Here is a 27436-nt window from a genome sequence, read left to right on the forward strand (position 1 = left end):
CCGTGGGGGTGGAGTCGGGTAGGACTCCCGCGCCCAACCCCCTGACGTCCCCGCGTTGGTCAGGTCAGACCCTGAAGATGACGGAGGTGGTCGGGGGACCCAGCGTTCCAGAACCCAGCGAGATCCGGGCTCTAAAGCAGTGTCTCCTGTGCCGCAACCACAGCCGGGAACAGCACGGCGTGGCGGCCTCCTGCCTCGAGGAGCTGAGGAGCAAGGGTTGGCACGGGAAGGGGGCGAGGACTTGCGGGGCCGGGGCCCGGGCTGAAGGGACCCGGGGAGAGATGGGGATGTCCGGTGGGGCAAGGCGGGGTCAGGAGAGGCGACTTGGGGCTTCTTGTCGCTCGAGTGGAGCCTTGGAACAGAGATGACTCAGGTGGATATGGCGACTTAGCAGTTTCATAGCGTTTTCCGGCACTTTAACTTAATTTATCTTGTGTGAGATTCATATGGTGGAGAGGCAGACGGGAAGCAATATGCGAATTAAGACAGACTCTACTTCGGTGCCTCGCCTCAGATGACTCAGATTTTGGATCGAACTCAGTCCACTGTATTCCTGCCACTCAGGCTCCCTAAGGTTGTACTGGGTCCCCCAGCTGAGCCTACGGCGGGGTGGGAGCGGGTTTCCACAGTCAGCTCTGGCAGGTACCTGTGCGGTAAAGAGGGAGCTGTTACCGACCATCCGGGAGGGCCAGACAAGGAACGTCTGTTGTGAGTGACCGAGTTGACAGAAATTCTGAGCCGCATACCGTTACTAGCTGCCTGACCTTGCACTTAACCATCTCTCCATCCCCAGTTTTCTCATCAGCAAAGTGGGTGTATTTCCAGCCCTGCTCCACAGGATTGGGACTCTGGAAGGAGATGAGATATTCAAATAACTTACATGTTGCTGGCCTGTAGCAGTAAATTGCTTACCCAAAGAAGTTCTATTGGTTAAACGTGTGTGTCATCCCCGGGCATGTAGTGGACGTGTGTGTCAGCGTGTTCAGGGCTTCCTCCCAGGGTCACCAAGCCCAATAGATATCAGACAGATGTCTTTCAGAGATGCAGGAACAGCCAAAGCACTCTAAATGCTTTAGTGACATGGTTTTTGCCATATAAGTGTTTACATATTTTTTGCTTGGCATGAAGTTGCTTAAATTTTAGTGCCCCATCAGTGCAGTGGCTGGATGCATTTGGCACAGAGGCTTATGTAAATGCTTGTGTTTCTGGAGCTCGGCCTATACAAGGCTTGCTGTTCTATTTGGGTGAAAGACAGCATTGCCCAATGATCTTTGTAGTCTCTTGGCTACTTCTCTGCCTACTCTAGTCCCATTAGCATTTTAGGCATTGCCGTTACTAAATGGGATGGTACAGACCTGCCCTGGACAAAGCCTCTTGCCCAGTGATCATAAAGATGAAAAGCTACTGTTACAAACTTCTGCCTTCTGCTTCTCTTATACTTTCCTATAGGTTAGTAAGGCTGCCAAGAAAGATACTGTGAGAACATAAAGTCATTTTTTTTTCTTTTCTTTTTTATAATTTTCTTCTTTTCTTTTTCTCTTTTTTCTTTGTGACATTTGACACATGGGAGAATTTGAGTAGACCACTGAGGAAATGAATGAAAGACTGCTTGTTCTCAAGGAATCAAATCAGACTTTGGTTTGTTGTTCATCCAAGTAAAGGCTCAAGTGCATCCTAATGTGGGTGTAGAGTAGCTGGAAGAAAAACACATTTTCAAGAGCCAGACTGTGTGGGTTGAAATACCGGCTCTGCCACTTACTGTGTGACCTTGGGCAAATTACTTAACTTCTCTGAGCCTTGGGCTTGACATCCGTAAAAATGGGAGTAACAATAGTATCTGCGTTATAGGATTTTTAGGAAATTAAATGCTGTATGTGAAAAGCACTTAGTACAGTACCAGGGACATGGTAAGTGTTATATTAGTACTAGTGGTCATCATTATAGTTATTATAGTTATTATTACCAGGGATTTTTCTAGGCTCTGGGGGCATACTTTTTTTTAAAAAATTATTTTTGGCTGCACTGAGTCTTCGTTGCTGCATGGGGGCTTTCTCTAGTTGAGGCAAGCGGGGGCTACTCTTTGCTGCGGTGCGCGGGCTTCTCATTGCAGTGGCTTCTCTTGTTGCGGAGCACAGGTTCTAGGCGTGCGGGTTTCAGTAGTTGCGGCACACGGGCTCAGCAGTTCTGGCTCGCGGGCTCTAGAGCACAGGCTCAGTAGTTATGGCACATGGGCTTAGTTGCTCCGTGGCACGTGGGATCTTCTCGGACCAGGGCTCAAACCTGTGTCCCATGCATTGGCAGACAGATTCTTAACCACTGTGCCACCAGGGAAGTCCCGGGGCATACATATTGAGAGTGCAAGGAGAGATGTAATTTCCCTATGGATACTTGTCAATTACCAAATATTTTATTCCTCTCAGCTTGTGACATTCTGGCCATTGACAAGTCCCTGGCACCAGTCACCCTGGTCCTGGCAGAGGATGGCACCATAGTGGATGATGACGATTACTTCCTGTGTCTTCCTGCCAATACTAAGTTTGTGGCACTGGCTGGGAATGAGAAGTGGGCTTACAACAATTCAGGTAAGCAATGCTGGCCGTATATACTATATACCATCCATCATGATTTATTTTACTGCATAGGCACCTGGTTGCTGTTTGGTTGGCTGTTTTAAGCATTTATGCAGCAGACGTTTACTGAGCACCTTCTGTATACCAGAGCGGTGCTGAGTCTGGGGATGAAGATGAATGAGACGGGCTCAGTTCTCAAATAACTCACAGACCGACAGCAACTAAAACGCAGCAAGGGAGAGAGATCTGTGCCGCAGGTTGGGTCAGACTGTCTGGTCTGAATCCTGGCTCTGCCATTTACTAGCCACGTGACCTTGAGCAAATTATCTAACATTTCAGCCCTGTATTGAGATAATAATTACAGTACCTGTCTCCTAGCATTGTTGTAAGGATACTAGAACATAGTACATATCAAGCCAGGGCTTCTCATCAGTACTACTGACATTTTGGGCCGGAGAATTCTTTGTTGTGGGGTTGCTGTCCTGTGTCTTGCAGGATGTTTAGCAGCATCGCTGGCCTTTACCTGCTAGGTGTCAGTAGCATCTCCTCACCCTAATTGTGACAACCAAAAATGCCTCTAGACATTGTCAAATGTCTACTGGGGGTGGGATGGGCAAAATCACTCCCAATTGAGAGCCACTGATAGAAAGCATTTGGATCTTACCTGGTACACAGTAAGACAAATAAATATTACCTATCACCATCATTAGCATCATCCTCACTGGAAATACAAAGGGAACTAATATTGACGGGCAAGGATCAAAGAGCTAAAAAAGTGTCTTGAGGAAAGTCCCTAGGCCACTAAAGTGAGGAGGTCACCCTTCAGCAATGGCTTTCCCAGCCACCTTTGTACTTGGGCCCAAGGGACAGCGAACAGTGGCTGCAGCTGCTCCAGTCAAGGATAAGACCCATCCCCAAGCGCAGGAGAAGTGCTGATAAGGATGAATGTTTTTGCATACAGAAACAGAACACACCCACAGACACAAAAACTAACCTAGGGCTTCCCCGGTGGCGCAGTGGTTGAGAATCCACCTGCCGATGCGGGGGACGCGGGTTCATGCCCCGGTCCGGGAGGATCCCACATGCCGCGGAGCGGCTGGGCCCGTGAGCCATGGCTGCTGGGCCTGCGCGTCCAGAGCCTGTGCTCTGCGACGGGAGAGGCCACAGCAGTGAGAGGCCCGCGTACTGCAAAAAAAAAAAAAAAAGGGAAGTGTGACAGTATCCTGGCTATGCATAAGCATACATTGGATTTAAGTGGCTTCCTTCCATAAAAGAATACAGAGCAGTTTCACACAGAAATAAATGGAAGATGGGGACTTCCCCGGTGGTCCACTGGTAAAAAAAATCCACCTTCCAATGAAGGGGATGTGGGTTCGATCCCTGGTCAGGGAACTAAGGTCCCATATGCCACAGGGCAACTAAGCCCTCGCGCCACAGCTACTGAGCCTGCACGCCACAACTAGAGAGCCCGCGTGCCACAAACTACAGAGCCCATGTGCTCTGGAGCCCACGCGCCACAACTAGAGAGAAGCCCACGCACCGCAGCGAATGGTCCCTCATGCCAAAGATCCCCGCATGCTGCAGCCAAAAAAAAAAAAAGAAAGAAAGAAATGGAAGATGGAACAAGAGGGAAAATTAAGGTCCTAGATGGGGATTGGCTTCCCCATGAATCTCTGAGAAAAGGTGCTTCCTTCACCATCTAAATTATTCTAAGTGATCTGTCGGAAGGATGTGCCGACATCCTCGAGGTCTGAGTTGGAGGAGGAAGTGAAAACAGCACTTCCGGTTAATCTGACTCTGACCGGCATTTTCTCCCATGTATCAGATGGAGGTACGGCTTGGATTACCCAAGAGTCCTTTGACAGAGATGAAACAGACAGCGGGGCAGGGTTGAAGTGGAAGAATGTGGCCAGGCAGCTGAAAGAAGACCTGTCCAGCATCATCCTCCTGTCCGAGGAGGACCTCCAAGTAAGCCTCCTTCGCAACCCATAGCCACGTTCCTCCAGCCTGTGCTTCCCCCAGTGCCTTAGTTGCCATGCATCCTGCCATAATAATTTCATCGCTTCTTAATTTTTAAGTAATTCTTAGATGACAACCAAGGTTCTTCATTTTCTAATTCTCTCACCTAGAGTAGGAAATTTTCACCCCTAACCCTGCATCAGAATCACCAGTGGAGCTTTTTAAAAACACAGACGCCAAGGCCTCACCTAGACCCATTTAGGACCAAGGCGTGGGTCAAGGATGTACTGCTAAAGAATGCAGATTAAATCTTAGCTCCATCTCTGTGACTTTGAACCGGTAACTTAGCCTCCCTGCTTATGTTTCCTCTCCAGTAGAATTAGGATAAAAATAGTATTGTTAACTCAAAAAAATATTTATTGAGCCCCGGTCCTCTGCCTGACACAGTTCTATGCACAGGGGTGCAATGGTGAACAAGCCAGACACAGTCCCTGCTCTAATGGAACTCAAGTCCTGGTGGAAGGAGGCCGACAAAATAAGCAGCATGTCAGACAGGGCAGTGTGCCAAGAGTGGCGGGAAGGCTCCTGGAAGGAGGCGACCTTGTGGTGATTTTTTACACTTGTATATTTATTGTGAATAAATCATACTAATGCTTTCACATGGTTCAAAATCCAAGAGGTATAGAAGGATACACAGGTAGCCAGAAAGTAAGACAACGCAAATGTCCGTCAGCTGATAACTAGATAAATAAAATGTGGTATATCCAAACAATGGAATATATTAGTCAGCCATAAAAAGGAATGGAGTATTAATACATGCTACAGCATGGATAAAACTTGAAAACATTATGCTAAGTGAAAGAAGCCAGACATGAAAGGCCACATATTTTATGATTGCATTTATATGAAATGGCCAGAATACACAAGTCCATAGAAATAGAAGGTAGATTAGTGGTTGCTTAGGGATGGGGTTGGTGGGGAGCTTTGAGGGAGAATAAGGAGGAACTACTAATGGGTACAGTTCTTTCTGGGGTGGTGAATATGTTCTAAGACTGATTGTGGTGGTGATTGCACTATCACAAGACCACTAATTATACTGAAACCCACTGAATTATACACTTTATATGGGTGAATTGTATAGTATATTAACTATATCTCCATAAAGCTGGGTTTTGGGGGGGTTTTTTTGGCCACGGGGCATGTGGGATCTTAGTTCCTTAGATCTTAGGAATTGAAGCCACATCTCCTGCATTGGAAGCATGGAGTCTTAACCACTGGACCATCAGGGAAATCCCTCAATTAAGCTGTTTAGAAAAAAAAGGATATACAGGAAAAGTCTGACTCCTGCCTCCAGCCACCCAACTTCCCCTTCCTGGAGACAACCAATCTGTCAGTTTCCCATTCCAGAGATATTTTATATACAAACAAATACATAAGTGTTTTCACCTCCTCCCCTATATCACACAAGTGGAAGCATCTCTACTCTGTTTTAATTATTTATTTATTTATTTATTTATTTTTGGCTGTGTTGGGTCTTCGTTGCTGAGTGCAGGCTTTCTCTAGTTGCGGTGAGCGGGGGCCACTCCTCATTGCGGTGCGCAGGCTTCTCATTGCGGTGGCTTCTTGTTGCAGAGCATGGGCTCTAAGCACACGGGCTTCAGTAGTTGTGGCACACGGGCTCAGTAGTTGTGGCTCCTGGGCTCTAGAGCACAGGCTCAGTAGTTGTGGCACACGGGTTTAGTTGCTCCACAGCATGTGGGATCTTCCCAGACCAGGGCTCGAACCCGTGATTCCTGCATTGGCAGGCAGATTCTTAACCACTGTGCCACCAGGGAAGCCCTCTGCTCTGTCTTAAAGAAAGATTTGGAAAGTATTCCAGATCAGTTTATAAAAGACATCCTCACCTCTTTTTCACCACTGCATAATATTCCATTTCATGTCTGTACCATGACTTATTTAATGAGACTCCCCCACTGGGGGACATGTGGGTGTCATCGGTCTTGCTCTTCTAGTCAGTGGTGCAAAAAGCTTAGATCAGTGTCATTTTTCACACATGCTTGTGCATAGAATAAATTCATAGAATTTAGTTGAGAAACATTGGCAGGTCCCAAGAGGAGACCCTGAAGGACAAGAGGAAGCTTGCCATGGAAATGTTGGGGCCAGAGTGTTCCAGGCAGAGGGAGGGCAGGAGCAAGCTTGATTTCTTTTCTTTCTTGTTTTTTCTTTTTCTTTTTTATTTATTTACTTATTTATTTTTGCGGTATGTGTGCCTCTCACTGTTGTGGCCTCTCCCGCTGCGGAGCACAGATTCTGGACACGCAGGCTCAGTGGCCATGGCTCACGGGCCTAGCCACTCCGCGGCACGTGGGATCTTCCCAGACCAGGGCACGAACCCGTGTCCCCTGCATCGGCAGGCGGACTCTCAACCACTGCGCCACCAGGGAAGCCCTGTTTTTTCTTTTTTATGAAACAGAAAGGGGGGACTTCCCTGGCGGTCCAGTGGTTAAGACTCTGCGCTTCCACTGCAGGGGGTGTAGGTTCGATCCCTGGTTGGGGAATTAAGATCCCACATGCCCTGTGGCCAAAAAAAAAAGAAACAGAAAGGGGTCATGAGATCCCTTCCCATCCCAACAGACTAGTATATTATGATACCCCTAGAATAAGGAGCACAGCAGTCCTTACCAAAATAGGGATACCAGAATATGAGTGAGCCTGGCCCTGACAGCTAGGCTCCACAGGGAAGCTTAGGACAGGAGCTGGCAGAGGCTGGCCATGCGACAGGTAGAGGAAAGGTACCACCATCTCGGGGACCATGGGGAGTGAGAACAGATGGGAGGGAAGGGAGGAGCCCAGGGATCAATTACACAGCGTCCTGAGGATTAGAACTGACTGATCCTTGGGACGTTATTAACTGTTCTTGCCTCATTTTCCTCATCTGTTAAGGTGGTGGTAATACTAGTACTTACCTCAGGTTTGTACCTCTTGAATTTTGAACCTTATGAATGTATATTAATACTACTTGTTCGAAAATTGATGCAATATGAAAGTTAAGGATAACTTATAAAGTCACCTCTTCAAAGAGGCCTTTCCCAATCTAGAGCAGCCCACCTCGTCACTTTCTGTCCTAAGCGTTTTACATCAATTTTCTCACTGATACATAGTAAGTGCTCGAGAAATGCAAACGCTTATTATTGTATTTCTTATTAAGCTCCATATTCTAATCTGCAGCTGAAGTTAGAGTTACTCTCCAAGAATTTCAACAGTTTGATCTTTCTCTTATGAAGACTATTTTATTTTTTATTATTTTTTAATTATTATTATTTTTAATTTATTTTTGTCTGCCTTGGGTCTTCATTGCAAGCACGTGGGCTTTCTCTACTTGTGGCGAGCGGGGGCTACTCTTCGTTGCAGTGCACAGGCTTCTCATTGCGGTGGCTTCTCTTGTTGCAGAGCACAGGCTGCAGGTGCGCAGGCTTCAGTTGTGGCATGAGGGCTCAGTAGCTGTGGCGCACGGGCTTAGTTGCTCCACGGCATATGGGATCTTCCCAGACAAGGGCTCGAACCCGTGTCCCCTGAATTGGCAGGCGGATTCTTAACCACTGCGCCACCAGGGAAGCCCTGAAGACTATTTTTAATCTAATGCTGTATATGCCAAGATTGAGCCTTCTTAAAATCTAGGGTATGATAAGTGAGGTCTCCCTTATTTCACAGACTGAACACGTCATTTAAAAGCTGAGTAGTTTATATTTGAAAATTAGTCGTTCAAAGTACAAACATGTATAATAAAAATGTTTAAGGTTAAAATCATCAGAAAGAGGGGCTTCCCTGGTGGCGCAGTGGTTGCGAGTCCGCCTGCCGATGCAGGGGACACAGGTTTGTGCCCCGGTCCAGGAAGATCCCACATGCGCGGAGCGGCTGGGCCCATGAGCCAAGGCCGCTGGGCCTGCGCATCCGGAGCCTGTGCTCCACAGTGGGAGGGGCCCCAACAGTGAGAGGCCCTCGTACCGCAAAAAAAAAAAAAAAAAAAAAAAAATCATCAGAAAGACTTTTGCTTGAAATAGCCTCATACTGATTCATTGTACAAGTGATCATACACCTCCTCCTTTATATTCTGTACAATGTACAATGGGTTATTTAATATGAGGATTTTGTTTTGTTTTAATTTTTATTCGGTTTATAGTTATTTACAATATTGTTTTAGTTTCTGCTGTACAGCAAAGTGAATCAGTTATACATATACATATATCCACTCTTTTTTAGATTCTTTTCCCAAATAGGTCATTATGGAGTATTGAGTAGAGTTCCCTGTGCTCTACAGTAGGTCATTATTAGTTATCTATTTTGTATATAGTAGTGTGTATATGTCAATCCCAGTCTCCCAGTTTATCCCTCCTCCCCCTCCCCCCCAGTAACCATAAGTTTGTTTTCTACATCTGTGACCCTATTTCTGTTTGTTTTGTTTTTAATAAGGCACTAAGGCAGTATTTTCCTAATTTTTTCACCAGAGGAAAACTGAAAAAATTACATGCCTCTTTCCTGACTTTCAGGCAGCCATATTAGGTAACTTTGGGAACTAGATGTAATGAGTCTGCGAAATTGATGTATTTGAGAGCTATAACATCACGTTTAGAAAGTACTTTCCGATTTCTTAAAGTCCGTATTTGTTTGTCAGATGCTTATTGATGTCCCATGTTCAGAGCTGGCTCAGGAACTCAGCCAAAGTCGTGTCGCAGTCCAGGGGCTCCAGAACACCCTCCAGCAGGTCCTTGACCAGAGAGAGGAAGCCCGTCAGTCCAAGCAGCTCTTGGAGCTTTACCTCCGGGCTTTGGAGAAGGAGGGCAGCATCCTGTTGAAGCAGCAAGGTAGGATTCATCGGCTGGGGGAGTTACACTGAGAACTCAGTAGAGCCTCTCCTTGAGAGAGAGCCAGATGCTTACCATGTGGTCAAGAACAGTGAAACCACAGCTGCTGGCATCTTGAGATGACAGGCTTCTGTCTGCCCAGCTGCCTGCTCTGGCTGGATGTTGGTATGGCTGTATGTGTACATGGTGTGCTGATCTCTGTCTCACATCTGCTTTGCAGAGTCCAAAGCTGGCCTCGGTGATGAGAGGGATGCAGTTGACACGGGTATTGGAGAGAGCTCCTCCGAAATTGCACTTACGAGCCAGATCCTTAATGCGCTGAAGGAGAAACCCGCGCCAGAGCTGAGTTTGTCTAGTAAAGATTTGGAGGTGGGCGAGCACCAGGGACCCTGACCTTTGCAAGGAGAGGCTTGTATCAGGTTTTTTTCACCTCTGCAGACCTTGAATCATAGCTGTCAATTTGCCCATTATTATATGCAAAGCATTTGCAAACATCTCATTTAATCCAAATCTTAAACAAAATGGTTGCCCTCCCTCAGATCATCAAACATTATTTTCTGGTCCAAAGTAGGTAATGAAATGTCTGACCCCGACAGGGAGGAATAGCAGGACTCAGGCTTCTGAGATGCATCTGTCAGTGGTTGAAAAAGATCCATAGGCCATAGAAGCACATAAAATATCCTTGAGAGAGGCCCACTCAAGGGGATCATCTTGTGCCCTCAGACCAGGGAACTGGAGGCTTGATGAAGGGAACACATCAAAGTGGGTGCTCCTTCTTTCTTTCCTTTCTTTGGGGGGGGGGATTTGCTGTAGCTTGTGTTTTTGTTTCATCAGTTGTTTCACAGTTATTTTATTTTTTATTTTTTATTTTATTTTATTTTTGGCCATGGCGAGTGGCATGTGGGATCTTAGTTCCCCGACCAGGGATAGAACCTGTGCCCCCTGCAGTGGGAGTGCAGAATCTTAACCACTGGGCTGCCAGGGAAGTCCCTGGTGCTCCTTCTTATGCTTCACCCTTGCCCCTGTTCCCAGTACTTCCTTGGTGTAGCTAGAAGGGAAAGAAGCTGTACTGACTTGAGCTTGGCTAAATTTCCTGTGAGCGGAGGACTTTATTGTTGCTCCAAGTAAACTACTCTCTAGATGTCCTTTCCTGTTGGTGTTGTATGGTGAGAAGAGGCCTGTGACAATTGAATATGAAGGAGACCTGGCATTTCAGCATAAAGACATGACATAGACTGATACTGCCGATTCTCACCCCCCTAAAGAAAATTACGAGAGCAGCAGAGGTGCTGGTTCTTAATGGTTCTTACTCTTGCCACAGTTGGTTGCCAAGGAGGACCCTAAAGCACTGGCTGTTGCTTTGAACTGGGACATAAAGAAGACGGAAGCTGTTCAACAGACCTGTAATCAGGAACTTAGCCTGCGCCTCCAGCAGGTACAGAGCTTGTATTCTCTGAGGAGCATTTCAGCAAGGAGGAGTTCGCTGCCTGGAGAAGTGCAGAATCCCAAACAAGCCAGACGAGACCCCACATAGCCAGCAGCCAGAAACATGCCAAAGAAAACCAGTGTGACCAGTGTCAGTGTCAGTAAATACCTTCAGCCTAACCTTTGTAGCTCCCTACATACTCCTCTACCCCCTGCCTTCGAGAATGTTCTCCTGGAACAGGCTGGAAGACAGGCTTCATGCCCTTTCCAGAAAAGCTATTCCAGATCTCCACATGGGCTCTCTGACCTATTTTGAACCATAGAGCTGCACCAGCAATATCCCACCTCCTCTAACTGCAAATTCTTATGTTCTCTAACAGTAGTTGTAAAGGGCAGGGAAAAGAAATTGTCATATTTCAGACCCACTATTTTTTTTTTTTACTTTTTTTTTCTTCTACATCATCAGATAAATGGTATATCTCTTTCAAGATTCAATCTGTTGAACTATGCAACCATCATAGTAATAGACCCACTATTCTTATTCTAAAGATGGAACTGCAGAATTTTAAACACAAAATAACAGTAGAGAAGATGACATATCAGAGTGTTGATTATGGCCACAAACTTGTTTCTCAAGTTAAGGAATTTTTTCGTTTGTTTTAAAGGCACGTATTAAATTTGCAGACCATAGGGACATATGGAGAGTAATTCACCATTTCTAATAGCTAATTCAGTATTGTGAAATTATATGCATTACCACAGTGAAACTTTTCAGTTTTCTAATGTGTTTTATCAGCAGGGGGTATAAAACGGTCATTAAATCAGTCTCCATGAGATATGACTCCAGGTCTCTCTGGGTGCAAAGCAGAGACTTCTGGTTTATATCCCCGTTTCTGTACAAGCTTGTTCTTCGGGTTTTGTAATCTACAATGCAGTCTCTCTTGCAGGGAAAAGATAATTAGTTACTGACTTATTTGACTTACTTTTTAAGCATACTTTTTAAGCATACTTAGAGGAAAACAGAATGCTATTAACCGATACATTGGCTAATTATTAAGTAAAGAAATATAACGATAAGTAAGTCCTAGGGCGAGGGAGAGGTACAGAAAACAAACAGAACAAAAAGAACTGTTTCCTTCTGCTGTGCCCTTCCTCAAGGAGGACTCAGACCTACGCAGCGTGCTCTTACTAATGCCTTACGTATTTAGTTCTCACTTATTAGCCCCAATATTTCTTTTTTAATAGCATATTTTATAATGCCTTCTTAATTATCCTTAAATGAAAGCCAGAGCTGATAACCTACCTATGTGCATACCTTCATCAACATAATACCCCCAAATGTAGTATTTCAGAAGAAATAAAGGAAAATAATTTCCAACAAAATGGTGTGTATCTCAGTGTCACTTTCTGGAGATGACCATACGAAAGGCACATTGAAGCTGTCAGATGCGTGTACTTACCCACTGAATTACTGTGAACCTGTTAGAGGCAGCCAGGCGTGGTGTGTAGTGACTGTCAACTCAAATACCACAAGCAGCATTGCCCTTTGTAATGGGATTTCCCAAAACAGTGATGTTCTGGACAGAGTAACACATCTATCCTCGATTTACAAGGTGGCTGCATTCTTGACAGATCCAGGGAACGTTAAAACTGGAAAAAATACTTTGTATTTACATATAAAACAGAATTAGGTTTGGGGCTAATTTGGAAGAGGTTTTCATCCCTATGAACATCCAGAATGACATATAAAAGTCAGGTGGGGGCGGGGATTCCCTGGAGGTGCAGTGGTTGAGAGTCCACCTGCCGATGCAGGGGACACGGGTTCGTGCCCCAGTCCGGGAAGATCCCACATGCCGCGGAGCGGCTGGGCCCGTGAGCCATGGCCGCTGAGGCTGCGCTTCCGGAGCCTGTGCTCCACAACGGGAGAGGACACAACAGTGAGAGGCCCGCGTACCGCAAAAAAAAAAAAAAAAGTCAGGTAGGGGGAAAAAAAGTCACGTGGGATATGGGATGATTCTTCATTGTGTGGAACAGTCACGTGCTTGGCAGGAAGAGGAGCATCCCACATCCTACCCCACCCACTCAATGCCAGTAGCAACCTCCAGGTATTGAGGCAACTGAAAACAGCCCCACACATTTTCAGAATGCCCCTGGAGGGGCAGTAATGCCAGTTGAGGATTTTTATAGCAGTTTGTAGTCTGCTGTGTGCCAGCTCCTACCACATTGGACCCTCAAAACTGAGTGAGCTAATAAGCAGGGCGTGGCTTGTCGCCTCTCATTTTATGCATGAGCAAAGTTGTGCTCAGGGAGGGTCAATGACTTGCCTCATGTCACAAGGCTAATTGGAGGGCCAGGGTTCAAAGGCAGGTCTTCTGGTTCTAATTCCAGTGTTCTTTCTACTTATTTGTATTTTCTCTTAAGTCCACATAGTCTTTCCCACCCTACATCCAGATGACTGGTTTTGTTAATACCAGTGGAATAAGTTGGAGTCAGCTCTAACTGGAAAAGGGCTAATATGTCTGCAACATGACTGCCCAAAGATTTCTAACTGCAGTCACTGTGCTGGTGGTGTAAGAGAAGTAAATCAGCCTTGTGAGCGCTGTGTAGTTAGCCCAGTAGTAAAGGAAGCCCGTATGCCGGAAATGATAGAATGGCATCTCTATTCACCAATTCTGTCAACATTTCCATCTTTGCCCTGCTGAATGAAAAATGTTTTCTTCAGTTATTTCTGCAAATACACAGCAGAGCTTTAGTTGACTGGCCTGGGTGTTGGTGTTGGTCTTCTGTACTTGAAACAAACCCACCAAGCATCTCAGCTGCATAGGAGAGTGGAAAAAGAACTATGGGTTTTGAAGTGAGACAGACCCACGTTGAGTCTAACCTTATGGGACAGTAGTTTCCAAAAATGTAAGGTTAGCTTAAGGCCCCAAGATTAAAAGAGTTAAACGAAGTTAAGTATGAGGAAGAGCATAGAACCCAGCACAGAGTCAGTGTAGGGAATGGTTCCCTTTCACCGCCCCAGGGCCAGAGATGGGGGCAGGAGCAAAGACCTTAGTCTGCAAACCCTAGACCAAATGTGGAGTGACAGTTATTTTGCCCCAGCTGCCACTTACCTTCCTTACACCACGGTGCCTCCAGGCCTTCTAGAATAGAAATGTAGCAGCACAGCAATATGTCTAAAAATAGGAGAGGAGAGAGAGAGCAGGGCATGCCTGTTCTTATGTTAGGAGAAAAGAACGTCAAAGAAAGCAACTGGGACTCATGAACTCTACATTAGCCATATTCCGTTCTTTCAACTCAAGTCAAATGTCGGTCCCCATTAGGCAACTGGCTTTGACAGGAGCTGTGCTAATTACCACTTACCAACCTTTAATTTCTGGGTAAAAGAAAAAGGAAAAAAACTAATGGATTTTTCATTTTCCAGAGAGAAAGGAATAAAATAATAGTCTTAAAAAATACATTAATTACAAGAATTATTAATGTACCTTTACTAACCAGATTTTTTAATTTCCTAATTATCTAGTCTTTTATTATCTTTTTTTTTTTTTTGCCTTCAGGGTTTTTTTTCTTATTTTGTTGTATTTATAGGGTTTTGCCTTAAATTATTTTGGCTGTGTCTTATATTACTTGAGGTTTTTAAGTAATAAAGGGGAGGGGTGGAGTCCTCCGTCCTATTTGGAAGCTTCCAATGAAGGGAACAGATTCACTCCTCCCCAGGAGCTGTATTAAATTTTCAGGTTGCAGATCCTTAAAGTTAGCTGTTTGCTCAAACTAAGTCAGACAACACTTCCACAATTATAAGGAAGTGAACCAACAGGTTAATGCAGGGCTATGGGATTTTCTTCGGTATTTTCTAATATCATGTTACAAGAACTATCACCAAGAAAATTCTAGCTTTTTCTCCAGCTTACAGTTATTTTAATAAGACAAACACGTATCCGTTCACTTAACTATTTAATTATAAATAGAAAGGATTAACTTCGTGTTAATTTTTATTAGGGTTATAAGAAGCTAGAAATAGTGGGTTGCCCAGCTGTGCTTTGCCTCTTCCTTCCTAGTCTAGAAACAGAAAACTTCTTTTTCAGAGCTAAATGACATTTCCTCTTCTGATTTGTTCAAAATCGAATCCCTATCTCTATCAAAGAAGCTGCTGTTATTAAGATGTGGGTTATCCCTTCAGCAGGCACTGTCAATTCAAGGTGTTTACGTATCTCCCATGAGCTTACTGGTCTGACTTTCCACTGAAATGGTTTGCTGTCAGCACTGACATATGAATACTATGAAAGGATTTCTGTCGAATGCTTATGCCACATCAGTTCTTCCTTAGCAGTTAAGGATCTATTCTGGTGAAATACTGGAAATAAATGCAAGAGAATGAATTAGAAGCTGTCCAGGTCTTGATGTCCTAGATCTACACATTTGACTATATTGAACTACACAAAGGTAGACTTTAAGATGGTAGGAAATCACCCTAATTTACCCATTTTACCCTAATTTATTAATCATGAGCATTTTACTCTAGTCTAACATGTAGTTGATGCCAGTTAACATTTTATCAAGGCCACTGAACTAAGGTAGGCTTAAACTTGATGAATTTCCTGGCAGTGTCATTAGCATAGCTTCATTTCCTTCAGATATTACTTAGTTAAAAGTTACAGGGCCATCCCTGGTGGTCCAGTGGTTAAGACTCCGTGCTTCCACTGCAGGGTCACAGGTTCGATCCCTAGTCAGGGAACTAAGATCCCGCATGCTACACGGTGCGGCCAAAAAAAAAAAAAAGTTACAATCTCCAGTCTTAAGAACTGTGTATGTATGACCCCAACTGAAACTGGAAAACAGTGAGCATGCTTTTCTTCTAGAAGAATCTTCAGTTCTGAAGGTTAGCTGGCCTTTCAGGCAGGCATCTTCCACCAGTGCACTGACCCGATTACTGGTCTCTGAAAGCTGCTGTGTGTGGAAATCTGGATGCTATTAAGGCACTTCCATCCCATTATACTTTACTCAGCTAGTAATTATGAATATGAGCTCAGCTCTGTGGAAAACAGAATGGAACGGTCAGCAGTCATACTCCGTGAGTCTGCTCCCCTTGTGTCCAGAGAAGAAAATATCACAATACCCTCCAGCCAGCCTTTGCCGGTTTTCCTGATAATAGCCCTGACCCTCAGAAACTTTCTGTAACTCCAGGTTTGAATCTCTAAGCTTCAAAGTTTAGCATCTGAAAAACCTCATGCTGGAAGTTTTCTTTAGAGTCTGTGATTCAAGAGCCATAAACAATATGTATAATCAAGGAAGGATTTCAGGGCTACAGGGGAGAACTGAAATTTGATTAGGGTTTGGAACTGAGCACTTGTTTACTCCTGCCTTCATCTCAGGGGACCCAGATGCTGGTCCACATGGGGCTCGACAGTCGCTCTGCATTATATCACACAGAAAGGAATCTCCCCCTCGTTTACCCACCATTCACTCACTTCTGTGGGAAATTACTGAGGAAAGGGAAAATATAACAATTATACACATATCAATACATATGCATCGGTCTCCAAATGAAGTCCGGATCCTGTGACTCTGGAAGTCCTTGTATTAGCAGTGGAGGCAATTAGGCTACAGGCTGGGCAGCAGCACTGCTCACTATGCTTGATCTGAAATAAGCCTGAAGCTCTCCTCCATAAAAAGAATTGTAACAAATTAATATTAACTAGTTAAAATTAGTACAGGTATTTTTTTTTTTTTTTTGCGGTACGCGGGCCTCACTGCCGCGGCCTCTCCCACTGTGGAGCACAGGCTCCGGACGCGCAAGCTCAGCGGCCATGGCTCACGGGCCTAGCTGCTCCGCGGCACTCAGGACCCTCCCGGGCCGGGGCACGAACCCGTGTACCCTGCATCGGCAGGCGGATTCCCAACCACTGCGCCACCAGGGAAGCCCCAGTACAGGTACTTTTTAACAGCAGTTTCGAATGTAACTTTTATAAGCATGTCAACATGATGTTGTCTGCCTAATAGCGTGGCATTTGTTTTTAAATTAATTTTAGCTAAAACATGAGGAACAATCATTTTGTTCTTTGAGCACAATGTTAAAAATTGCTTTTAATATGAGGGGAAATATTGTTTAAATTAGACAGTTGGTTTTTTTTTTTTTTGTGGTACACGGGCCTCTCACCGCTGTGGCCTCTCGTGTTGCGGAGCACAGGCTCCAGACATGCAGGCTCAGCGGCCATGGCTCACGGGCCCAGCCGCACCGCGGCATGTGGGATCTTCCTGGACCGAGGCATGAACCCGTGTCCCCTGCATCGGCAGGCGGACTCTCAACCACTGCGCCACCAGGGAAGCCCTAAATTAGACAGTTTATATCAAAATAAACTGTAATGTTATTCTGAACACTTAAATATGTAGCTTTTAGCTATTTTAAATCAAAGCAAGGAAGACAAGGACAGAACCACCTCTAAGCACATAATGAAGGTGGAAGGAAAGCCCCATGGCTGCATTGACAATAACGGAAAAAGCCACAAAAATCTTTATCAAAAATACTCTCTTTGGGTTCCAAATTACTCAAGACACTCAGTATTGGGTGTTTTTGGAGTTAAAATAAAAACTACTTTTCAAATTACACGAGAAAGAGAAGACAACTGCATAAAGAAGAAAGATCACGGCTGATGAATACGTTTTTATTCAGATCCATCCTTACACTTCTTTGCATGAGTAATTATGGGTGGGGCTTTATTTGCAGGAGGAGAAGGTCTTCCAATAGAAATTCTTGCAGGGCGTTTCATCTCGGCAAGTGGACTGTTGGAGGGGCAGGACTTCCTGCCGTTTGGACATCTCCCTGGCTTCCCCTCCTAAAAAGGACACTGCCCTGGCCTGGGAGGCCCCCTCATACCACCACGCAAGGAAAGTCAACAGGCTGTTTTTCTTTATTTCTGCCACTTCCTGTATATGCTTTTAAAAAGAAACAGAGGACAAAGGAAAGACAAATCAACCACCTGGTTCAGCCAGCATTAAGATACATAATTCCTTAAAAAAAAAAAAATGCTCCAGAACAATAAATCACATTTCTATTTAAAGGATAAGTTAAGAGAACACCTTAACGAAATTGCTCTAATTAGAGAAAAGAAGTTGAAATTTTTCAATCAAGGAAACTCTGCTTGTTTTGCCCCTAATCTTGGCTGAGGTTCTTAATTAGAAGAGGTCAAGAAATCTATCATTTTCCCTGACAAGTGACTGGCAGCTAAGAAGCCCCCCAAGGTGGATCAGGCTAATTTAGCTTGGTTTTCCCATCTCTGGTCTTCCTCCTGGCTGTCCACAAATTGCTTTTCGAGAGAGATCAGCTTGAGACGTTATATTCTGGCTTTTCAAACTCCTTAGAAAGCTTCTAGGAGTAATCTGATAATGAATGACTTGTCTGGAACTCATCTGATAAGTTCAGAGAAAAATCCACTTTTAATGGTCAACTTTATGTACTCTTTCTTGGAACTTTTTCAAAATGGGAAAAAGAGAAAAATAAGTCATGTCATGAAATTACAAATCCTCACAATGGAAAATGTAATGACGTCAATTAATCTGAGCCAGTGAGAACATGTGCTGTATATATAAATTAAGATTCTAGAAGTATGTGTGACTAATACCACAGTGGCAGCTCCATGATTACACTGCAGTAGACTGCTGTAATCACTGAATGTTTCAAAGACTAGCAGATGGAGGCTGCCAGCTCGAAGAAGCTCCCCTTAGTTTCAGAGCTTTCTAACAAACTTCCTAACAACTGAAGGTAAACAAGAATCAATGGTCTATGTGGACATCACGGCACAGGGCAGCTGAGGGGCACACTGCAGAGTCCAGCCCTGCAGTCTGTCCTGTACACACACTCAGCTGTGCAGATGCTGGGGAATCCGTAGGGGCGGCCAAATGTGCCAAGGAAAGAGACAGCCCACAAGTGGGTCAGCATGCGGCCGAGTCAGACTACTCGCCCCACTGTCGCGGCCGGCGAGGCCACCCTCCAGGGGAAGGGCAGCGGCGGCCCCTGAGGGCAGCGGCAGCAGAGGGGCGGCAGCATCCTCAGGCTGACTGGCACTTCTCTCCAGCCCTGTGGCTGCTAATCCTGCTTGGCAGCCCCGAAATCAGTGTGTTGTGGACTTGGGTCTCTTCTTTGGAGACCAGGGGGTTATTTTAAGCTCAACCTGTGTGTTTGTATATATGCCTGTCTAAAGCCTGTACCCCCTCTTCCTTCACACTCAAGCAGCGACGCATAAGCCTGAGCAATCAGTGCCCACAAAAGTGCTTTCAGATTGGATTTAACCCCTTCATTAAAGCCTCAGATCTCTTCCTGTGTTGAGAGTGGATTTGCTCCTACTTTAGAATGCAAAGTGCACTTGCCTCTGAAGTTCTACCTCCTCCTAATTATGCCCAAGCAAGCAGGAAGCCATGAGAACAAAACCAAGTGATTTAACATAATACAAAATTAGCCTTGGATAAGGAGCTTAAAACCTGCAATTTTGTCCACGTAAAAGTATGACTGAATCTGCTTGGGCAGAAGAAACAAGGCGACGGTGAGGGCTCAGAGAGCCGCTCAGCACCCACTGGTCTCCAAACCGCAGGCAAGGGCGACCCGAGTAATGGTTCCCCAGCACCGCCTCCCCGGCCAGCAGGCCACTGTCCTCTGGCCCAGGCCTTCCCAAACTGTGACGTGGACCCAAATCACCTTATTAAGATTAAAATGCATATTCTGATGTCGTGGGTACAAGGAGGAGCCGAGATCCCACAATTCTAATGAGCTGACACTAGAGTAACCAGTGCTTTTCATCTGCTGCTGGCCACTCACTAGTGGCTCGTAAACTAGCACTTTTTTTTTTTTTTTTTTTTTGCAGTACGCGGGCCTCTCACTGTTGTGGCCTCTCCCATTGCGGAGCACAGGCTCTGGACGCGCAGGCTCAGCAGCCATGGCTCACGGGCCCAGCTGCTCCGCGGCATGTGGGATCTTCCCGCACCGGGGCACGAACCCGCGTCCCCTGCATCGGCAGGCGGACTCTCAACCACTGCACCACCAGGGAAGCCCTAGCACTTTTTTTGAATGAAATAAAAATTAGAGGGCATCATGTTGAGTAAGGATAAATACTGCTGTGTGTGTGTGAAGCGTAAAATGTACTTCTTGCTGAATGCCCTGCACTTGATCAGCTCCTGGGGCTTCCTCTCCTCCTGAAGACAGCTCCACTGCTAAGAACTCCAGAACGTGAAGCCCTCTGTGCCGTGCCACCTCCTGGCTCCTCCGGATGGGTCCCAGGTTCAGAGTCACACAAACAAATGTACAGACCCTCTTCACCTAACTGAGACAGCTAGGAAAATCCGAAACACCCACCACTAACCTACTAAGGTGACCAATGTCAAAGGCAAGGTTCTAAATGGAAGAAAGCAACCAAAGAACTGACAGCGCTTTCCAGAAGTGAACACTGAAGCTTTCGGTTTTCCAAGAGCCTGGTTCACACCCCTTCACAAGGGAAAGCTCAACCTTAAATTTCATTGCATCACAGGCTTGTTGTTTAAGATTCTAGGTAAAATCGGCACGGCACGATGACCCACGGATCATACGCTGCATGTCGTCTAGTCCCTTTTTTGGTACCACAATAAATTTTTTGCCTAACTCCCACAAATGGCGTTAAAAATGTTTAGATATTCTTGCAGATGAGAAGGTCATGGCAGCTCAGCCAGCTCTTATAGCCTTAGTATATTTCCCAGATTTTATTCAGTGGCCTCATTAAACACTGAGTGCCTGGCATGTGCCACCTAGAGGTACAAGGGAGCCACATCCTCCACCCCGACAGAGTTGTTACAGCCCCGCGAAGGGGCAGGATACACACTCTGCAAATGAGAGAAAAGTAAATTTGGGGTGCAAAGAGGGTTATGTGCTGCGGGTTGGAGAAGGCTTCATGTGATCTTATTACTGGCTGTTTTCAAGGAGATGGCAACATATCGTAGTACTTCAAGGTGACGGCTCTAGACTAAAATCCTGGTTTTGCCGTTGAATTAACTTTTCTAGGGCCTCGGGTTCCTCATCTATAAAATGGGGATAAAAACGGTACCTACTGCCTACCTCACAGAACTCTGTGAGAACCAAATAAGATCATGATAAGCACCTAACACAAGCAGAAAGCACAGAAGGCCCTCACGACAGGAACTGTTACTAAGAAGATACCCTAAGTCCTTAGTCCTTCCTGCCCCACAGTATAAAGAAGAGCTCCCTGCCACAAAACGTTGGAAATCCCTGGTTAGAGCCATGAAACTCAAGCAAAGGCTCCTCCTCACCACACAGCACACCTCAGACTCGGGAACAAGTACTCGGGGGCGCCTGCCTGCCGTGTGTGCACAGCACTACACAAGGCACCCACCACCACCTGCCACCCCAAAGCCTGCCCACAGGGAGCCGTCGGTCTAATGTTTTATGCAAGAACGTGTGCTTCTGAAAAGAAGTACCATGGGAGCCGTGACTAAAGGAACACAGTACCGCATGATTTCGAAAAAGGGAGACTGTTTATTCTAAAAGGCAGAAGTAGGACCTAGATAGAAGATGGAAGACTCTTCTTCATATACAGAAGAAACTTGCAACAATCAGTGTCCAATAACAGAAAGGGCGCTCTGTCCCTGAGGAATTCAGCAGAGCCTCGGGAACCACGGTCAGCAGTGCTGCAGAAGGGGTTCTTACTTGCTGGGGAGATTGGACTAAACGACCTCGAAGGGTTCTTTACAGATTCTGCAATTCAGTACAGGTAGTAGTCAGGCCCTGATTACGCTTTCCCAGACACCTAGGTTGCAAGGTATCAGCTGTGTATGAGCCAGCGCAGACCTACACACAGCTGCTGCTGTGTGTAGAAGGGGATGCTCTGAAACTTCCCTGGATCGTTAACTGAGTAATAAAAAATTAACACAGGATCTTTTATTTCAATTTTTTTTTGAGGAATTGGTGTAACAAGGAAGACAACAAACATTATAAATGTAAAATGCCCCAACTATGCTACCAGGCCACAGTTATGTCAAAGACATCTGCAGCTTTACATGGTCAATCATCTGGCTACGTGGTTAATAAATCTAGTTAAAGTTCAGATGAGCTTCCAGGACTCTGAGGAAGCAAGCCTGAGAGAGAGAGCCCTCTACCACTCCCTTCTGCCACTGTCAGCAAAGATGGAACTGGAAAGGATGGCTGACATCACATGGACATTCTGGAGTCACCTAAACCCTGATCAGAACGTGCGGTGGGCAAGAGGCAGCTCCTGAGAACTCAGGGAGTAGACTCAGCCATTCCATACAAAGTCTGGCCACCCCTGTGTTATAATCCCCGAAAAATGTGTTGTACTACCACTTGTCTAAAATATGAACAGGTCATACATAAATGTGCCAAATAAACCAAAAGATTACGTGAACATCAAGTCAACTTTCTCATCTGGCTAGAAAACTTCATGTCAAAATACCCATGCCAGCCAGGAGGGGCCCTCTACAACCCTCTAATCAGGGACAGGACACCCAGGGTGTACACGGGTTCATCATTTCGAGTCATGTGTATTCTGAGTTTCTGGAGCTACAGAAGTCTATAGAAACAAGATGCATTATAATGGTTCTACCAATTTCCTTTTATTGTCGCATATAACATTGCTGCGAGAGGTATTAACTCTGTTTCACTGATAAGAACACAATGTTTCAGCAAGTCATACAGTGGGAGGGAGGGAGACGCAAGAGGGAAGAGATATGGGAACATATGTATAACTGATTCACTTTGTTATAAAGCAGAAACTAACACACCATTGTAAAGCAATTATACTCCAATAAAGATGTTAAAAATAAATAAATAAAACAAAATCAGCCATTCATAGAAAAAAAAAAAGAAAGTCATACAGCTATTAGAATTATGAAATCAGGATGCAAGTCTAGATTTGTCAACCTTTGGAAAGTCCACAGTATCTAGTCTCAAAACTCTCCGTGACGAGGCGTTTAAAGACAGCTTACCTGAAAATGAAACTGCTAACGTACAGATCTTTGGCTGGAATGTACTGTAAACACGGAAGCCTTCATGATTCACATTTCTTTCACTAATGTGACACAAAGGTGTTACAATTATTATCTGAGACCAAATGATTTGTTATTTGAAGAACCTGAAACCGTGAAGTTTGAATTCAACGCTTTACTATGACCATAGCTCAGCATCTCCTTTTGAGAGGTAGACTCTGGGGTATCTTTTGCTGATCATATCTGGGCATGGATGGTATAAATTCTATCCAGCTGCACGCACCTTTTCTCTCTCACCCACTCTAGAGTCATCACTCCAAACGTGACTACCATCTCCATTGGTCAGTAGATCCTGGGTGGTTGGTTAACGTCTTCAAGCTTCAGCTTGCTCATCAGTAAAATGGGAATAAACAAAAAAACCCTGAAAAAGTTGTGAAGAAGAACTATATGGAACACCCAGGGCAGCAGCTGGCGCACAGAAAGGGCTCTGTAAGTGCCAGGCCCTTTTCTTTACTCCTGTCGCCCCAACAGGGAAAAGGCATGCCCTGGACCCCTAATAAACCCCAAGGAGAAGACAGCAGACCTGGGACTCCTGGAAGCATCATCTCTCACAAACTAAAACAGAGGACACACAAGTGAAGTGTTTTGGAGGAGTAGTCAGGTTTTCCTCTCAAGCAAAACTTCTGCCCAGCATAATTACAAAATAGCCAGACAAAAGTCACATAAACTGTGTTTCTGGAGAAAAATCACCTTTAAAAAGTAAAAAGGACAAAAGGACCATTTCCAAACACCCACCCTTTTACCTTGTGATCACAAGTGACGCAGGTTTAAAAAACAATACTGGGGAAAACAACAACAACAACAATACCGAGAGGCTTCCCTGGTGGCATAGTGGTTAAGAATCTGCCTGCCAATGCAGGGGACACGGGTTCGAGCCCTGGTCCGGGAAGATCCCACATGCCGCGGAGCAACTAAGCCCATGCGCCACAACTACTGAGCCTGCGCTCTAGAGCCTGCAAGCCACAACTACCGAGCCCACGTGCCACAACTACTGAAGCCCACAAGCCATAACTACTGAGCCACCACACCTAGAGCCCGTGCCCTGCAACAAGAGAAGCCCGCGCACTACAACGAAGAGTAGCCCCAGCTCGCCACAACTAGAGAAAGCCTGTGCACCGCAACGAAGACCCAATGCAGCCGAAAATAAATAAATTAATTTTAAAAACAATATTGGTAATCAAAAGAACTAAATAGGGAGTTCCCTGGTGGTCCAGTGGTTAGAACTCGGCACTTTCACTGCCATGGCCTGGGTTCAATCCCTGGTCAGGGAACTGAGATCCTGCATGCCACGCAGTGCAACCAAAAAAAAAAAAAAAAAGGACTAAATAAATATAGCTTTATTCATCTTTCAGGGACTGTCAGCCTAAAAAATTATATAAAAGAATGAAAAAATAACTATGATTTTTGCTTGAAAAAGTCAACGATATGTAATTGCTAACAAAATTTTATTAACTGCAATAGATACAATTTCCAATATATACCATTCAAACACACTTTTTTCATGTGCTTCAGTAAGACATGGGAGTATTTTGCTTAAGAGTTTCCAGTTCTCTTTTAAACCACCTTTTGCAGTCAGTGACTTGGAGAATACAGTACAAAAAGCCCCCAAGCCTTTTTTTTTTTTTGGTAATCTCCACTTAATCCTTTCAAAACCCTTTGTTGGCAATACATGTTTTTAGTGGCTCTACCCGAAGGCTGCTTTTTCCAAATGGCGACAGACTTTAATTCTCACTTTCCACTACACCAGCCTCTGCTGGCTCCACTGAATTTTTGTTTTCATCCTCTAACTTCTTTTTCTTCTTTGCTTTTCGTTCCAGGTTAAACTGAGCGATGTCTTCATTTTTCTCTGTGATGTATTTTAGCTATAAAAAAATGTTTTTAATTACATTTTTATCTGGTTGTAAAGCCATTTATAAGCCTAAGGGGAGAAAAAAATCTACACCATTTCCCAACCACTCCCACCCTGGGTTACATTCATTAGAGTTAAAACACAGCTTCAAATTTTTTCTGGAAGAAGGAATCAACTTCAGAAGTCAACTCCCTGCTACATATCCTACCAAACAGGTAGGAGTTCCTTGAAAAATCAAAAGAATTAAAACTTGTAGCTTACAGAAGGCATGCCAATCAGAAATATACTCTACAAAGCACACATATAGTCAACATGCCCCTAAATTTATCCAACTAAAATTACTGAGCAACTACTGTGTACCAGATACTAGAGATACAAGGGAAATAAGACAAGGTCCCTGCCCTCAGGGAAGATTTAGTCTAATGCACAAATTTAGCTGCAACTCTTCAGTAATAAGTTTCTGTCAGATAAAAAAATTAAGAATCCAAAATAAAAACAACATTCTGAAGTAGACAAATATGCACCCAATTAATAGTCTAAGATGACTTGCATTGACGATTCCTTGGCAAAAGGTGGAAATTGCTCACTGAAGCTGACCCAGTAAGAGTTATGACAGAGGATTTATGAGGAGAGAGAAATGTCTTTTCCACTGATACACGGCACCACAGGCGCCTGAGCTATTTTACTTAGGAACCATATCATCCTTAACCCTGACTTAAACTTTGGACAAATAATATTAGAAGAGCAGAGATAGAAAACAGCCCAGTGGAAACAGCACTAGATTCAGGGTTCAAAGGTTAAGGTTCAGCTGTCAACCAGAAAACTTCCTATTTAACTTTGGGAAGTTACTTAACTCCAGTAGCCTAGCCTGTAAAATGGGGCTATCTAGTCATGTTATTGAAAACCCTCAGAGGGTAGTTGTGAGCTTTAAATAATATATGTAAAATATTATCAATAAAAGTCCTGTGTAAACTGCCAAGTGCTACACAAGTTCATTCATTCAGCAACTACTCGTGAGCATCTACTGTGGGCCAGGCCCTATTGTAGGCACGGCAGATGGAGCAGAGAAGAAGGGGACAAAAATCCCTGCCCTCGTGGAGCTCACATTCTGGGGAGGAACGTGAAGTATTTTAACTGCTAGGATCAGACTAAGTCAGGAAACCTCACAGGTGTCCTGGATCTGCCATCGGCCACAGCTACTAGCCTGGGATCACAGCATCACCTGTAAAATGAGGGCTTGGTCAAGATGATGTCTAGACTTCTTTGAAAAGACAGACAATGTGCTCAATTTCCTGCACATCCCAGATGTACAGATACTCTTTCCATACCTGGCCCAACAGAACTGTGGGCACCATAACGAAACTATCCCCATACACTCTGGCCTGCGACCTGTCTCTGACATCATGCTCCAAATGAAACATGGGACCAAAGTTTTGAGATATTACAAAAAAGGCAAATTATGAATCCAGAGAGCACTGATTAGAAAATTTCAAATTGGCTTAGTAAGATCCATCATAATGAAAGAAAGCCTATAAATTACGGGCAGGTCCGAATGGTTCAAGCATCTCTCGTTTTTAATGCAAGGTGCCCTGGGGAATCACTTCATGGCTGCAAGTGATTAATTGGGAATAATGTATTCTGATGGGAAAGGGGAGTGAGGAAAGAAATTCATCTCTCACCAGTGAATTACTCCTCCTGGCTAAGAGCTTCACATCTTCAGTGTTAATGGTGCTTCTTTTCGCATGTCTGTAGAAAGGGCAGAAACAATTCACCAAAATGTTTGGTATTATTTAAAGTTTTGATGAAACACAAAAGTTCATGGCCAGACTTCACACCAGCAAGGATCTCTAAGTAGCCCATCTTTTCAGATTAAGGTCATTAAGCAACAGTGACACAAAAATGAGTGAAGTGACGAGCCAAGATACCAACTAAATAAAGAGACTGAGAGAAAGCAGAAGCCCATCTGTCCACCTCCACCTGAGGGCCAGCGTGCTTCGAGAATACGAGCAGGGAAAGGAGTGAGGGGCGTTAAACCCTTCCCGAATGGCCTGCTTGGTCACAATGGACACAGAGACCACCATACAAAAAGCAAGAAGGTCAGTGAAGCACCTTCAGTGAAAAGAGAATGACACAGAGCTCGCGATACCAAGATCGTCTCTGCTTAAGCAGACGCTAAACAGAAGAACAGAGACTTTCCATGAAGCATGGCTTCACTTACACCAAGGTCCTAAAGCTCTTCTCCAAAGGCTACAATACAGGAAAAAGCTTGTGCAGGTGTCTCCTAATATCCCATTTCCCAACTAGGAGATAACGCATTCCTCCGACAATAGCCCAGTTAGAACAAAGAACATCCTTTCAACTGGAGTCTGTTTCTTGCTCACAACATGGACTCAAGTTCTTGTTCCAGTCCTCCTCTGTCTGCTTTAAAAGGTAATTTGAGATAATAAGCTCTATTCAATAATTTATTACTCTAAATTACACCCTTTCTTGCCATTTCTAACTTCCTCCAAAAATAAGTAGGAACTTCGTAAGTAGGAATAAGGAGGAATCTTTGTATCCTTAATAACTATCCAAGTGGCCAGCACATAGTAAGTCCTCACTGTTGAGTTAAAGATAAAATCCCAGAAATTATACTCCATTATTTGGCCGTTAGTCTTTCACATCCTGCCAAGTGTGAAAATATCATGTGCCATCTCATCATGATTGACAGTACCTGCCTGTCCTGATATAAT

The 27436-nt window shown here is 44.6% G+C and overlaps 3 protein-coding genes and 1 non-coding gene across 8 annotated transcripts in view; 1 reads left to right on the forward strand and 3 right to left on the reverse strand.

Annotated features, from left to right (window-relative positions):
* On the forward strand, nt 1-24485 carry DFFA (DNA fragmentation factor subunit alpha). The gene is made up of 6 exons (XM_022598601.2): nt 1-216; nt 2421-2582; nt 4396-4538; nt 9202-9391; nt 9612-9760; nt 10713-24485. The coding sequence occupies exons 1-6, from the start codon at nt 78-80 to the stop codon at nt 10923-10925; spliced, it is 996 nt and encodes a 331-aa protein (XP_022454309.1). The 5' UTR covers nt 1-77; the 3' UTR covers nt 10926-24485.
* CORT (cortistatin) lies at nt 11010-21307 on the reverse strand. Its single transcript, XM_022598361.2, is given in 5 exon segments — nt 11010-17749; nt 18775-18839; nt 18842-18865; nt 18868-18905; nt 21303-21307. Coding segments are annotated over 5 exon segments (351 nt in total). The 3' UTR covers nt 11010-17530.
* LOC115803908 (small nucleolar RNA SNORD77) lies at nt 11273-11341 on the reverse strand. The gene has a single exon (XR_004024707.1). It is a non-coding gene; the product is annotated as a small nucleolar RNA SNORD77 (small nucleolar RNA).
* Nucleotides 17639-27436, reverse strand: part of CENPS (centromere protein S) — a 17505-nt gene continuing 7707 nt past the window's right edge. The window contains exons 4-8 of one of the 5 annotated variants that reach the window (XR_016389054.1): nt 26384-26450; nt 24544-24717; nt 23079-23216; nt 22796-22878; nt 17663-17749 (exon numbers count right to left, since the gene is read on the reverse strand). Coding sequence is in view for 3 of the 5 variants with exons in the window: in XM_022598776.3 (XP_022454484.1) it covers nt 24577-24717; nt 26384-26450 (208 nt within the window). In the remaining 2 variants the exon portion in view is untranslated. The other 4 variants (XR_016389056.1, XM_022598776.3, XM_022598777.3 and 1 more) reach the window with 4 other exon arrangements.

Source organism: Delphinapterus leucas, chromosome 1 (assembly GCF_059928025.1).
Source record: "Delphinapterus leucas isolate spDelLeu-1000000601 "Yukka" chromosome 1, BTC_Dleu_Yukka2, whole genome shotgun sequence".
Lineage (NCBI taxonomy): Eukaryota > Metazoa > Chordata > Mammalia > Artiodactyla > Monodontidae > Delphinapterus > Delphinapterus leucas.

Excerpts from the sequence above, each read along its gene's own strand:
- DFFA (XM_022598601.2), top strand. The coding sequence starts at position 78 with ATGACGGAGGTGGTCGGGGGACCCAGCGTTCCAGAACCCAGCGAGATC. Across the intron at positions 4,539-9,201 it reads TGTCCGAGGAGGACCTCCAA|ATGCTTATTGATGTCCCATG; the intron begins GTAAGCCTCCTT and ends TTTGTTTGTCAG. Across the intron at positions 9,761-10,712 it reads TGTCTAGTAAAGATTTGGAG|TTGGTTGCCAAGGAGGACCC; the intron begins GTGGGCGAGCAC and ends CTCTTGCCACAG.